General features: G+C 43.2%; 1 protein-coding gene across 3 annotated transcripts; it reads left to right on the forward strand.

The window, feature by feature from the left end:
* Window positions 1–5,443: 5,443 nt before the first annotated feature.
* Window positions 5,444–12,394, forward strand: FAM98C (family with sequence similarity 98 member C). Of its 3 annotated transcripts, none has more exons than XM_042439107.1 (8): window positions 5,444–5,616; window positions 6,871–7,007; window positions 7,729–7,863; window positions 8,816–9,000; window positions 9,871–9,954; window positions 10,151–10,267; window positions 10,409–10,567; window positions 11,603–12,394. In XM_042439107.1, the coding sequence occupies exons 1-8, from the start codon at window positions 5,594–5,596 to the stop codon at window positions 11,747–11,749; spliced, it is 987 nt and encodes a 328-aa protein (XP_042295041.1). In that variant the 5' UTR covers window positions 5,444–5,593; the 3' UTR covers window positions 11,750–12,394. The 3 variants fall into 3 exon arrangements, with proteins under 3 accessions (XP_042295041.1, XP_042295043.1, XP_042295044.1); XM_042439110.1 differs by having other exon boundaries at window positions 5,596–5,616; window positions 6,871–6,991; XM_042439109.1 differs by lacking the exon at window positions 6,871–7,007 and having other exon boundaries at window positions 5,453–5,616.
* The last annotated feature ends 775 nt before the right edge of the window (window positions 12,395–13,169 follow it).

Raw genomic sequence — 13,169 nt, forward strand, 5'->3', positions numbered from 1 at the left:
CTATATATTGAGAAAGTTATAAGGCTTTGTGGATTTTCTTAATGGCTGAAGAGTAAGCTTAGGACAGACATAGTTTGGTGCAAGTTATAGCAATGCACTTTTAATCTGATTGTTTATGCAGACAGGGTTCGGTTTACAGGGTACGTTTTAAGGCCCTCGTTGTAGTCTTTCTGTTCGTACGTGTGTAAGTTTTCGTGCGCGCGCGCCTTTGTTAAGGTTTTAATTCTGAGATGGATGAGGTGGGGGAAAACAAGGCTTACGGCATCAGAGGAAGAGACGGGTGCTATGCCAAGTGAAAAAGCAAGAGGGGTATACTTCCATTTTCTTGAATTTCTTATAATGTATAGCACAGCCTAAGTGTCACAACCCTAAAAAAGTCACGAAATGGGACCACCTTTGCCATATATGATGGACGGAGAGAAATTGGCTTTTCAGAGTTCTTCATTTTGACTAAACTATCCCAAGCTTGCATTCCTGTTCAATCCTAATAACATACCATTTTATTTCTGAACAGGAGGCTTGATACTGCGGTTCTAACATTTATTTTCATCTCGGTTATTCTAATGTAAATTACTGCTGGTCTTATTGCGTTGGCCGAAACACTGAGACAGAGCCAGTGAGTAGCAATTGAAGGCATCTGTACAAAAAGTGGTTCTGTGTGACGCTGGAAGAGTTGGAATTAAAGGGATTGTTATCATTTAACAAACCACTGTAACAGGTTTCTAATTGAAAAACAAGGCGAACCTACATCCATTTTGAATCCCAGCTACATAGGTGTGGCATTCCACATCTCCAAAGCACACTGTGGCTGCATCTGCACTGCAGAAATAATCCAGTTAGACACCATCTTAACTGCCATGGCTTAATGCAATGGAATTAAAAGTGTAGTTTGTTGTGGCACCTGAGCTCTCTGACAGAGAAGGCTAAATGTCTCACCAAACTATAATTCCCAGACCTCCGCAGCACTGAGCCATAGCAGTTGAAGTGATGTCAAATTGGATTATTTCTGCAGTGTCGATGCAGCATTAAGTCACATCATTCTAAGAGGATAGGTGCCTAAATCTTATAAATATCTTTAAGGGGTATGTGCCAATGGTATACAGGTTAGTTTCTGTCTCATCACTCGTGTGAATAGTCAATGAGAGACAGAAAGCAGGATAGAGATGAGACACTTTGAAATAAAAAGGATGCCTGAAGATGCACGCAATCTATAGAGGCCTGAAACAATTTTTGCCTTGCCATTACTTCCCCATCAAACACTGTGGTTAAATTTCTATGGCTGTTTCTTATGATGAACCAGTTTTTCTGTTTGATTTACATGCGAATGTCTTAACCGTGCACTTAGAGGAATATTTCTAAGCAGACTAGAAGCAACCCTCACTAAAATAGCAAGTTTTGTTTCATGCGCCTCACCTGCACTGCAGACATAATCCGGTTCAACGCCACTTTAACTCTTCGCTCCGCTCTGGTGCCACGACCAACTACAATTCCCAGAATTCCACAGCATGGAGCCAGGGCAGTTAAAGTAGTGCCAAACTGGATTATTTTTCCATTGTGGATGCAGCCATGGTGAGCTGGTTTCAGGACAGGTGTGGCCCAAGACATCTTGGGTCGGGCATTGGACCAGAGCTCAGAAATGTTACTATTGGGGGTTATAACTCCCAGAATCCTCCAACCAAGACTTTGCAAAGAAACTAGGAGGTAGACAGACCCCATCCCTGAGAGCTAACCATCTAATACAGGATGAGCGACACTGGTTTGCAGTCTCCTCTCCCATTCCCAATACTAGCATTGCAAATAGTAGGTATGTTCTGCCCTAAATAATATGGGGCTTCCCATACTTCTGAATGGCACCCAGTCAATCCAAAGAGAACCCATGTGGGAGATTATGTTTCAGCTGCAGTAGCTTAGATCTCATAGGTTAGATTTAGCTATCTAAAAAAAGAAAAGGAAATGCATAGATATAGGATGGGGGACACCTGGCTTAACATTTGAAAAGGATCTAGGAGTCCTGGTTGACCACAAGTTGAACATGAATCAACAGTGTTATGCGGCAGCTAAAAAAACCAATGTGATTGTAGGCTGCGTCAATAGAAGTATAGTGTCTGGATCAAGGGAAGCAATAGTGCCACTATATTCTGCTTTGGTCAGGGCTCACCTGGAATACTCTGTCCAGTTTTGGGCACCACAATTTAAAAAGGATCTTTAGAAACTGTGTCCAAAAGTGGGTGACTAAAATGGTGAAGGGTCTGGAAACCATGCCTTATGAGGAGAGACTTAGGGAGCTGGGTATGTTTAGCCTGGAGAAGAGACGGTTAAGAAGGAATATGACAGCCGTGTTTAAATATTTGAAGGGATGTCATATTGAGGTGGGGGCAAACTTGTTTTCTGCTGCTCCGGAGAATAGGACCCAATGGAGCAATGGATTCAAGCTACAGGAAAAGAGATTCCACCTCAACATTAGGAAGAAATTCCTGAGAGTAAGAGCTGTTTGACAGTGGAAGAGGCTGACTTGATGGGGTCTCCTTCTTTGGAGCCTTTTAAACAGAGGCTGGATGGTGGTGCTTTGATTGTGAGTTCCTGCATGGCAGAATGGAGTTGGACTGGATGGCTCTTGGGGTCACTTCCAACTCTATGATTCTATTATCTCCCACACTTCCATGGCACTCCATCCTATGTAACAGCCTTCCCTTTGCCTTGCGTCCAGGTCACCCCTGGACCAGTCTGTGAAAAGGGAATTGGAGGAAAAGGAGGAGGGAGGATTCATCACACGTTTTACTTTTCCAGCTTGGTCTTGTGTCTGATTTTGCAAACGTCACACACAGGTCCAATAGTCCACATTTCAAAGCTGTTCTTACCTTTGCATCTGTATGTCCATGCCAGGTCACAGAAACCGTCGCAAGGAGTGTTATATATTGTTGCCCGAGACTGTTTTCATTCTGTTTGATATAAAGAAAAAAGAGGGGGTTAATGGAAACCAAACTGCCAAGGGAAAGGGAGCGAATACTTGCAAACATGGTTTTATTTTTATTTTGGTGTGGTTGCCAATCTGATTTTTATCCTGTTTTAAGTATTTTATCAGATTTGTATATTCAGTATTGTAATTTCTGTGTATTTAAAAAAAAAGATTCTTAAAAAAGGATTCTAGAAAAGACACTGGAAGAGAATGCTCTATTATTTAAAAATTGTATGTTGTAAATTAAAAAACAGAGAGAGAGAGAGACTCATAGAAACAGCCTGGTATTCCGTTTGTCTCTTGTTTTCAGGGAGTGCAAAGGTGGTGTGCTTTCTATGTTGGCCCTATACACACACACACACACACACTACACAGTTTGTGGATTTGATTATTTGCTGTTTTGATTAATTCGTTCCCCCTAGCAATCTCCAAGTCCTCCAGCGCAATTCTGCTGGAAGTTGACCATAGAGTTGTGCTGCAGAACCTAGAAATTCTTAGAGAAAACACTTCTCTGGGCATTTGGAGGTTCTCCAGCATGATTCTGTGATCAACCTCTGGCAGATGTTGACCATAGAGTTGCCCTGGAGGACCAGGAGATGCCTAGAGAGGTGTTCGCTGAAGTAAAAAGAATAGTGTTTTTTAATTTGCGGTTTTGCCACATTTACGGGGGTCCTTCACTCCTAAACCCAGCAAATGTGGAGGCACCACTATATGTGTGTATGTTTGTACACACACACACACACACACAGACACACATATATACACAAACTCGCTGATATTCAAGCCCCATAGGCATAGGTGTGCATAGACACGAACTGCAAACATGTGCCCCATTATGTTCTCCTTCCATTTGCCGTTTGCACATAAGTGAGGGTGCAAATTCCAAGGCCATATAAACAGAGGGGCGACTATGTGTGTATATACACACGCACACACACAAATACACACACAAAAAATTCAGTCAGCCCTCTGTATCCATGGATTCTTTATCCACAGATTCAGCCACCCATGGTTTGCAGACCTTAATTTTGCCGTTTGATATAAAGGGACACCGTTTTACTCTGCCACTGTATTTAATGGGACTTGAGCATCCACGGCTTTTGCTGTCCATGTGAAAACACACAAACACACAATGTGATCAAGGCAGGCCTTGCAGCTGAGTCTTCAGATTGCCATCAACTTCAGAGTGTGGTCTGTGAGGAGGAAAGCTATGAGAACCACAGCAGTTTGCTTTTACGTAAGCTTACTGGGAAGGAAGAAGGGCAAGTTAGGTCTCCTCAGGATGCATTTACTGTTGTTTTTGTTTGCCTTCGAGTCATTTCCGACTTACGGCAGCCCTAAGGCAAAGCTGGCCCTTGGTTTTTCATGACAGGATTTGTTCAGAGGAGGTTTGCCATTGCCTTCCCCTGAGAGAGGCTGAGAGAGTGTGACTTGCCCAAGGTCACCCATTGGGTTTCACAGCAGAGTGCGGATGCGAACCCTGGTCTTTAGTCATAGACCAGCGCTCTAACCATTATGCCACACTGGCTCTCTTAAGTGCTGTAGCCCCATCCTATGGAATCTTGGGATTTGTAGTTTTACACCGTTGTAGCTCATGAAACTACAAATCCCAGGATTCCATAGCATGGAGCCACAGCAATTAAAGCTCCAAAGCACACTGGAGAAATAATCCAGTTTGAGAACACTAACAGACACAATGCTAGGGAATTCTGGGAACTGTGGTTTCCTGAGACATTGAGCCTTCTCTGCCAGAGAGCTCTGATGCCACAATAAACTACGATTCCCAGGATTCCCTAGCACTGAGCCAGGCCAGTTAAAGCAGCCTCGAACTGGATTATTTCTCCAGTGTGCTTTGGACCAAAGTGGTGTCAAAGTGTATGATTTCTACAATGCAGATGCCTCCTCAGAGGGCAAAGCCAGCTTTGCAGTTTGGACGCTGCAGCAACTGAGGTAAAGTGAGGCCAAATGGAAAAGGTGGGAGGGAAAGAGAGAAAGCGGGACATTTTAAAAGCAGCTAATCGAGGCCAAATTGAGATAATTGAAGGGTTATGTTCTGTGTAGGATACACCTCTGCGCATGCGCAGACCCACTACACCAAGGGCTTATTCACACTCTACGAAGCCCTGAGGAGAACTGAGACGGTTTTCTCCTCAGCAGCCGCCCCCGCTCGCCAGGCAGAAGATCACGTGGCAAGGGGACATTCTGATTGGACGGCGGGTGGTGTTTGACAGCTCCCCCTCCCTCTCTAGCTGGTTGCCATGGGGAACAGCCAAGGCGGCTCCTCATTGGACGAGGGACCACACGTTCCTTGTTGCTACCACAGAGTCCAGCCAACCCAAGAGAGGAAGGGATTAACAGAGCGCGCGTGCGTCAGCCGGCCGGCTTCAGAATGGATTTTAATTGGTGGACGGTGAGAATGGGCGTGGTTTTGAGGCGGTGGGAGGGGGAGGCGGTAGGAGAAAATTAGCCAGAGAAGTCTCTCATTGGTTGAGGAGACGACCAATAAAAGGAGGGGAACGGTTGTAGCGCGAGACCAGTGGAAGGAGAAGCGGAGCAACCGGAGTTCCTGCAGCTGGTGCGCATGCGCGTTTGGAACGAGGAAGTCAGAGGTGTATTGGGCTGGAGTCTGAAGAGAAGATGGAGGGAGATGGAGCAGAAGGGTGAGGAGGGTCTTCCTACAGTTATTTGGGAGGGAAAAAGAGTTTGGGCGCCCCATCAGGTGAAGAAAGGGAGTGCAAACCTTTGGCCAGGGTTGGCTGTTTTTAAACCATGGCTTGTTCTAAACCATGATTCCACAAACCATAGTTTGACTTAAACCATGGCTTGTTTTAAACCATGATTTGACAAGCCATAGCTTGACTTAAACCCTGGTTTGTTTTAAACCACGATTTGACAAGCCATACTTTGGCTTAAACCACGGTTTGTTTAAACCATGATTTAAACCCAATGACTTTTTAAAATAAACTTATTAAGATTGATTATTTACCTATCTATGTATGTGTAGATATATATATATATATATATATGTCTGTTATCTATATAATTTGTTTATAATTACTGTATTATGTTTTATCACCTCTGGATTGTACACCTTTCGTGGGTTTTAATGTGTTTGACTTGATTGTTAACGTAAAGGGCCATGTACATTTATGGCCCTAAACAAATAAACGATGATGATAATAATAGTAACAATACTGTTAGAATGTAAACATTGTAACTTTTGTTTATTGGTTGTGATGCATTGTTAGACCAGTATCCAAACCGTGGTTTACATCAAGACTATGGTTTGTCCTTTGTGGAGTCGAATGAAGTTTCAGGGATAGAAAACAGGTTTAAGTGAAGCCTTTGTTTGTGTACTTCTGAAAGTCCTTCACCGGTTTGATGGGATGCAAGCAAACTGTGCAGTGCTACCTCATTCTTCCCTTTCCAACCTGGAGTACTGGATAAGTATACAGCCAGCCCTTCTTATACACGGGTTTTTTATACACGGATCCAAGCATCCACAGTTTGAAAATGTTCAAAAAAAGTATAATTTTCAAATATCAAACCTTGATTTTCCATTTTTTATAAGGGACACCATGTTGCAATGTCATTATATTTAATGGGACTTGAGCATACATGGATTTTGTTATCTTGGAACCAAACCCCAGCGTATAACAAGGGTCCACTGTACAAGCAAACTGGAGCACGGAAAGGAGATGTTTTTCCGCTAGCATTCGTTTTCAGTGTTTGACTTTGAAAATGGGAGGCGCTGGAGGCTGAGGCCTGGTGGAGTTCATCCTCCGCGTCCTGATCCCTGAACTTGTTCTCTGTGTGAAGGGCTCTGAGGAAATCCATGGAGAGGTGTGAGAATAGGCAGTAAAACTAGCTGTGAATTCTTTAAAGGGTGTGTCGTCTTTGCCCTTTCCTCCCAGGTGCCTGTCTATGGAGGCATTTGCCCAGGTGGCGGAAGGCGGTGTCTCCAGCCCACAGTTCACTGCGCTCTGTTCTTGGCTAGTCTCTGAACTTCGGACCCTTTGCCCGCTGGAAGAGGATGTGAGTCCGACTCAGGGTAGGAAGCCTGATTTTAGAAGTGAGGTAGAGCAAAATATTCCCTTAGGTGGAAAGTCCGCACCACCACAACCACCACACACACAAGAAATCGTTGACATTATTACAAAGCAGTGCTCAATATGCGCACATACTGTTTATTAATGGTACACGATGGCCTCTAAATACAGTGGGACCTCGCCACCCGTATTGAGGATCCGCAGATGGCAAGCCCCATTATCACAAATGGTGGCGCACGCATGTGGCCACACTAGCGTAATATTAATAATAACAATAATAAATGATTTATTTATAGCCTGCCCAATCACAAGGAATCCAGATGCAATAAAGCAATAAAAATACATAAATATTAAATACATAAAAATATAAAATACACACTTCTTCTTGAGTCTAGCCCTGATGGAGATGGGCCAGCCTTTCACCCCCTCCCAGGCCAGAAGATGATAGCATGCACTACCATTTGGGATGATGGGACCTGAGGTCCTGTGTTCTTTCATATCCATGGGAAGTGGGGTTCTGGAATGGATCCCCCGCAGATACAAAGGTCTGGCTGTAATATATCCTGGTAGAATTATATACCTTTATGTTTTACAGGGTACAGGGCCTCTTAAACTGATTACACTTCAGGGCTTCATCTTATCCTAATCCATGACTGGTAGCCATAGAAGCTTCATAGAAACCGTTTCTGATGTAAAGGTGTTTATGATCTGTTGTTCTTTCAGGTCCTGAGGATGCTGAGATGTTCCAGATTGAAGTGAGTGGTCTCCTTAATGAGCTACATTGCCCATATCCTTCACTGACAAAGGGGGATGTCACAGCCAGGCTCAGCACCCCAGAGAACTGCCTCCAGCTACTGTGTAAGTCCAGGCAGGAAAACATATAATTGAGAAACTCCTAAGAAATATTCATAATTAACAGTAATAGAACTAATGGAATTACTGCTGATACTTCTTCTCCTCTTCTGTCTTCTTTGTCTTCTTAATATTATTATTCATTCACATCGTGTCTTTCTCCTAGATTCAGGCAGCTTACATTAGATTGAAACAGGTACAGATCAAAACTTACAGGCAAAGAGGTAGAAAAGGTTTCATTGAAGTGGAATCCAACTAAGAATGGATCATTTTTGTTTTGATTCAACATGGTTGGCCCATCTGAATGGGAGATTAACAACTTCCAGTTCAGGGAAGAGGTAGGAAGACATGCAGGATCTTGGAGGAAGAGCAGAGAATGATACCTTCTCCATTTTCTATTCTTAAGTACCCCACTGATAGTTTTTTGTGGGTTTTTTGGGCTATGGGGGCATGTTCTGGAAGAGTTTATACCTTTTTACTGTGGAGGGACCCTTGAGACAATTTCCAGGTTTCAGAGAACCCCTGCATAAAAATACTATATTTGCAGCTGGAAAATGTTGGTGTTTAATCACAATCTCTTATGGCACCCCTACCAACCTCTCACAGACTTCTAGGATTCCAGTGAATCTTGGCTGAGAAACTCTATTATAAATACTTGAATATTTTAATCTTAAATTCTTGTATTTTTTTTTAAACAGCTGTAACATGATTTCGTTATCTCCTTTTATTCTGTAAGCAGCCCTTGAGACTTTTTTTGGAGAAACAGGTGGGGTTAAATAAACTAATTTTTACACTCTCTTCATCTTTGAGTAGTAGTTTTTTTTAAATGATTTTTATCTTTCCCTATTAGTCACTCTGGGAGCAGTTATGCACTGCGTGTCTGTAGGATATAAACATAAGAAAGGAAGTGTGAAATGTTAATTTTAACTGTTTTCTTCCCTGGCCTACCCACATCCAGACTTCTTGAGCTCTGAGCTCCTTGCAGCCAGGCTCCAAGCAAGGAAAGTACCCCGCTCAGCAGAAGAAGAAGACAAAGCCAGTGAAGCTGTGCGTGAGATCCACCATATCTGCCAGGCCCTGGGAATGGCGGAACCAGATCCCACATGCTCCATCCATCAGCTGATGGCTGACATAGAATCCAAGGTTAGAACTGGATGGGTGTTGATGGCACCTCCTTCACTCACATGTTGGTTTCATTTATATCCCACATTTCTTTCAGCACTGCACTCAAGGCTAGCTTACAACTTAGAAATTAACAGCTTTAAAAAGCCCTATTAATACAAAAGTTAAAATAACAATTCAGCAACAATTCTCTAGGTTACTGAGATGAGGATCCATATAGCATCTACCAAGCCAGACTTCACCTTCATGGTGAGTGCCCACTGTGGCATTGTTAAAAATATAAAGGTTAAAACACATTTACAACACAATAAAAAGTTAAAACCCACATGCATTTCTGGTCGCCCCTGTGCTTGAAAGCACTAAGAAATAAGAGAGGATTTTTGTTCATAGAATTGGAAGGGGTCACAAGGCTTACAGTCCAACCCCCTGCCATGCAGGAATACACAACTAAAACACTCCTTAAAGATTGCCATACAACTTCTTTTTAAAGACCTTCAGAAAAGGAGAATCCACTGCCTTTACAGACAATCTATTCAGCTGTTGAACAGCTCTTACAGTAAAGGAGTTCTTCCTAATGTTTAGCTAGAATCTCTTTTCTTGTCATTTGAACCAATTGGTTCATGTTCTAGTGTCTGGAGAAGCAGAAAACCAGTTTACTCTTTCTTCTACATGATATCCCATCAGATATTTAAAGATGGCTATCATGCCACCTCTCCCAGCTAAACAGGTTTGAAAACCATTTTTTCCCAAAAGAATGGGACACTGCCGTATGTGGACAGAGGGCTAAAAGTGTCTTCTTCCCCATCCTTCCTTCCTTTGGCTATGTCTGAAAATATACTTTCCTGTTTCTTTTTCTCTTCCCATCAGCTAAACTTATGGTCTCCCCCTTAGATTTCAGAGGCACTTTCTACACTACCCCCTGAGTACCAGCAGATGGAACCACTCCTCAAGGTCCCACTTACCTCTGAAGAATGGGTAAGACAAATCGCTGAAACCGCTGCCAGTGTTTTGTTTTGTTTTTGAAGATAACCTGTCATACGTTTTGCTCTTCAGTTTGGGGTGGATTGCTTTTTCCCAACAACTTCATAGATGGGCAGGTTTGTAATTGATGTGCTCCATAAATGACATGGTCATCCATTCCTTACCCTTCCACCCTAAATAAAATCTCTAGGAAACATTGGCGAGCATCCACAAAGCACTGCAGACGGAGTACCAGCGCCGGAAACAGATGATGGTCACCCGTCTTGATGTCACTGTCGCATCCTTCCATTGGTCTGAGAGAGCCAAGGTAAGAAGGGAAAGCACAGGTTGGTAGCATCATCCTGACAAAATCCCTAAAGTTACTTTTAAAAAAAAATGTGCCATTGGCATTTCTGATATGTATCCAAAACCTCTCTTCCTTCCTTCTTGCCTTTCATCCTTGCTGTAGGATTGTAGAACAGCCATGACAGAGGCCTTCAAACCCTTGAGGGTGTATGACTCCCAGATCACCCTGGCCCACTTGCTTGCAGCCAGAGAAGACTTTTCACGCATAATCAAGACCAGCAGTGGAGCTTTACGGGATAAGACCACTTGTGCAATAAACAAGGTACACATCCTCCAACGTTTCACAGATGAAAAACGGGACACGTGTGACCAAGCATCATCAAAGTGTGGACAAGGGGACAAAGTTATTAATGAGGAAGAACACAATGCTAGGTGCAGGTGCAACAGTTTGCTATTGCTTCAATCTATTGATATGGGCAAGACTCTGCTCCTTGTCTCCTCTTTCCCCTGTTTAATTAACTTTTGTGCAAACTACTTCTGCATTTTGAACTTGGTTTGCAGCAATTGAAGAAAGCTGAGGACAAAGGGGGAAAATGGGGGGAGAGAGAGAGAGAGAGGAGGACATTTTAAAAGTAATGGAGAAAATGGGATGACAGAAGATTAATCAGGACTGTCCCTGACAAACTGGGACAGGAGGGATATGAGAGTATGACTGGAGAAAGATGCCAAGGCCCACAGATGTTTGAGGGGTGTGTGAGAATGTACAGCAGGGGTGGGCAGAGTGTGGGCTGCATATGGCCCCTGTGTCCTACCTTTGTGGATTCTGAGTTCACCGCCAGATTCCCACACTCACTCCATTAAAGAAAAATAGTGTGATTTTCAGTGGGAAGGTAACAGTGTTCAGTGCAGTCATGCTGGCCACTTGACCACCAGAGGAGTCCTTGGACAACGCTGGATCTTTGGCTTAAGTAACAGAGATTAGCACTGCCCCCTGCAATCGGTAATGACCAGACATTCGTGTCAAGGGATTACCTTTACCTTTTATACTGAAAAATAGAGATACTTGGGATTGTTGTTTGTATTTCTGTGGTCTGTTGGGGGAAATAGGCCCTTCATCCCCACACTTGATCACCCATGATTTACAGTGTAGGCTTGTTTATTGAGCCAAACTACACATCCACCCCCTGCCGCTGACTAACGCAAGCCATGCTAAATCTGTGTTGACCCCCAGCTTTCTATTTCTGATTGTATTGTCTCCTTGGAAACAGGAAGTTAAGTTACATTTCCTGTTTGTTTTAACATCTTCCTTTCCTGCAGTGACTAGCTGCTGGAATAACTCCCTCCTTCCTCCCTACAGGTGCTGATGATTGGTGACGTTCCAGACCGGGGCGGGCGTCCAGGCGAGATTGAACCCCCGATGCCCACGTGGGAAAAGAGGCGAGAGGGGGGAGGAAGTGGTGGCAACCAACGTTGGGGCAAACGGGGCAAGAAGAAGAAAAAATAGCAAGGGAATATCCCTCTTCCAGTGTCTTCTGGAAGCTTCAGGGAGTTAACTGTGCAAAGGGGGACAGCAGAGTCTGCATTCTCCTCAGTTCTCATGGGATGAGCAGCTGGCTATAGGCCATGATCAGGCTTTGCAAAGGTGATTCAGTGTTGCCTCTCCTCACAGTGGAGGGAATGCCACTTTAGAATGAGTTTACGATTGTTTTAGACTTGCGTCTCCCCCAATTTTTAAGCTTGCCTTTAAGCTGTTTGACCCAGGTGTTTGCGGTACCAACTGTATCATTCAGTACCATATGGATTGTTTTTGTTAAGTTGCATTGAAATTAAGGTGAGCTCCTAAACACTTGTTAAATATTTGCCCTTTCATTTAAAAAGTGACAGAAATCCACTGGAAGGGGTTCCAGATAGAAGGAAAACTACTACCGTATGAGGATACAGAAATTTGACTTACAGGTTGGTTTCTTCCTCAAATTTTGTTTTTGCACTTTTCCTAATGGGTTCAGGTGTTGGGTAGCCTTTTCTTTTTTGAGCTGATGGAGGCAGTGTTTAAAAGAATAATTCAGATTGTCTTAAGTATCACAGTGCCCACTTGATCCAGTTGACTGTTGTTGAAAAGGGAAATAAATAATTTGGATGTTAAATACACGGAATGTGAGTCCTGTGGATTTGAAATTGCTAGGCTGGATTCATCTTAGCTCAGATATGACTGGAATTAAATTTCCCCCTGTAATTCAGTGTATTTGTATGAAGATGCAATGCTTTTAATTTATTTTGCCTGTTTCCATCCCTGCCTACCTATTTTGTTCTTGTTCTAGGAGGTTTTAGAGGAAAAAATACAAAATAAAAATTAGCATTTAGGGCTGAAGGGTGGGGTATAAATACTCAATTAAATAAATAGTTGACAAAGAAGATGTTCAAATCTTCTGCTCCCAGGAAAGTGATAGGAAATGTGGTGAGGCTGGCAGGAATTGCTTACATATGCAAGATTGGGAGGGGGTCTTGGATTAACATCCTGGAGACACATCTAATAAATCAGTTCCTAATAGTAAAGAGTCCCTTCCCCAACTCTTCACAGACAGAAGCAGAGGTAGAGTGTCTGAAAACAATCCAAAAGAGGAAGGGGTATTTGTTGCTTCTCTATTCCACTTGCCATCTCTCTTCCCCTTTTATTCCACCTTCAATTTTTACCTTTCAGGGGCTCTTCTTTCCCTCTTCCCCAAGAGCCATTACTTTTCAGCTGTTTAAAGCCTATTTGTGTGAAGGCATACGTACTCATTCATTGATTCTTAGTTTGCTGCTTGAGAGCATTAGTTGGATAAGGTGCCTTAAGCAAGTTTATATAGTGATATAGGTGGCATCCAGTAGCAGCAGCAGCAGATTCCGCCCATCCCAAGTAAGTTAAAAATGTTGCATCCAGGCTC

Source organism: Sceloporus undulatus, chromosome 9 (genome assembly GCF_019175285.1).
Source record: "Sceloporus undulatus isolate JIND9_A2432 ecotype Alabama chromosome 9, SceUnd_v1.1, whole genome shotgun sequence".
NCBI lineage: Eukaryota > Metazoa > Chordata > Lepidosauria > Squamata > Phrynosomatidae > Sceloporus > Sceloporus undulatus.

Excerpts from the sequence above, each read along its gene's own strand:
- FAM98C (XM_042439107.1), top strand. The coding sequence starts at position 5,594 with ATGGAGGGAGATGGAGCAGAAGG. Across the intron at positions 9,001-9,870 it reads TGGCTGACATAGAATCCAAG|ATTTCAGAGGCACTTTCTAC; the intron begins GTTAGAACTGGA and ends TCTCCCCCTTAG. Across the intron at positions 9,955-10,150 it reads CACTTACCTCTGAAGAATGG|GAAACATTGGCGAGCATCCA; the intron begins GTAAGACAAATC and ends TAAAATCTCTAG.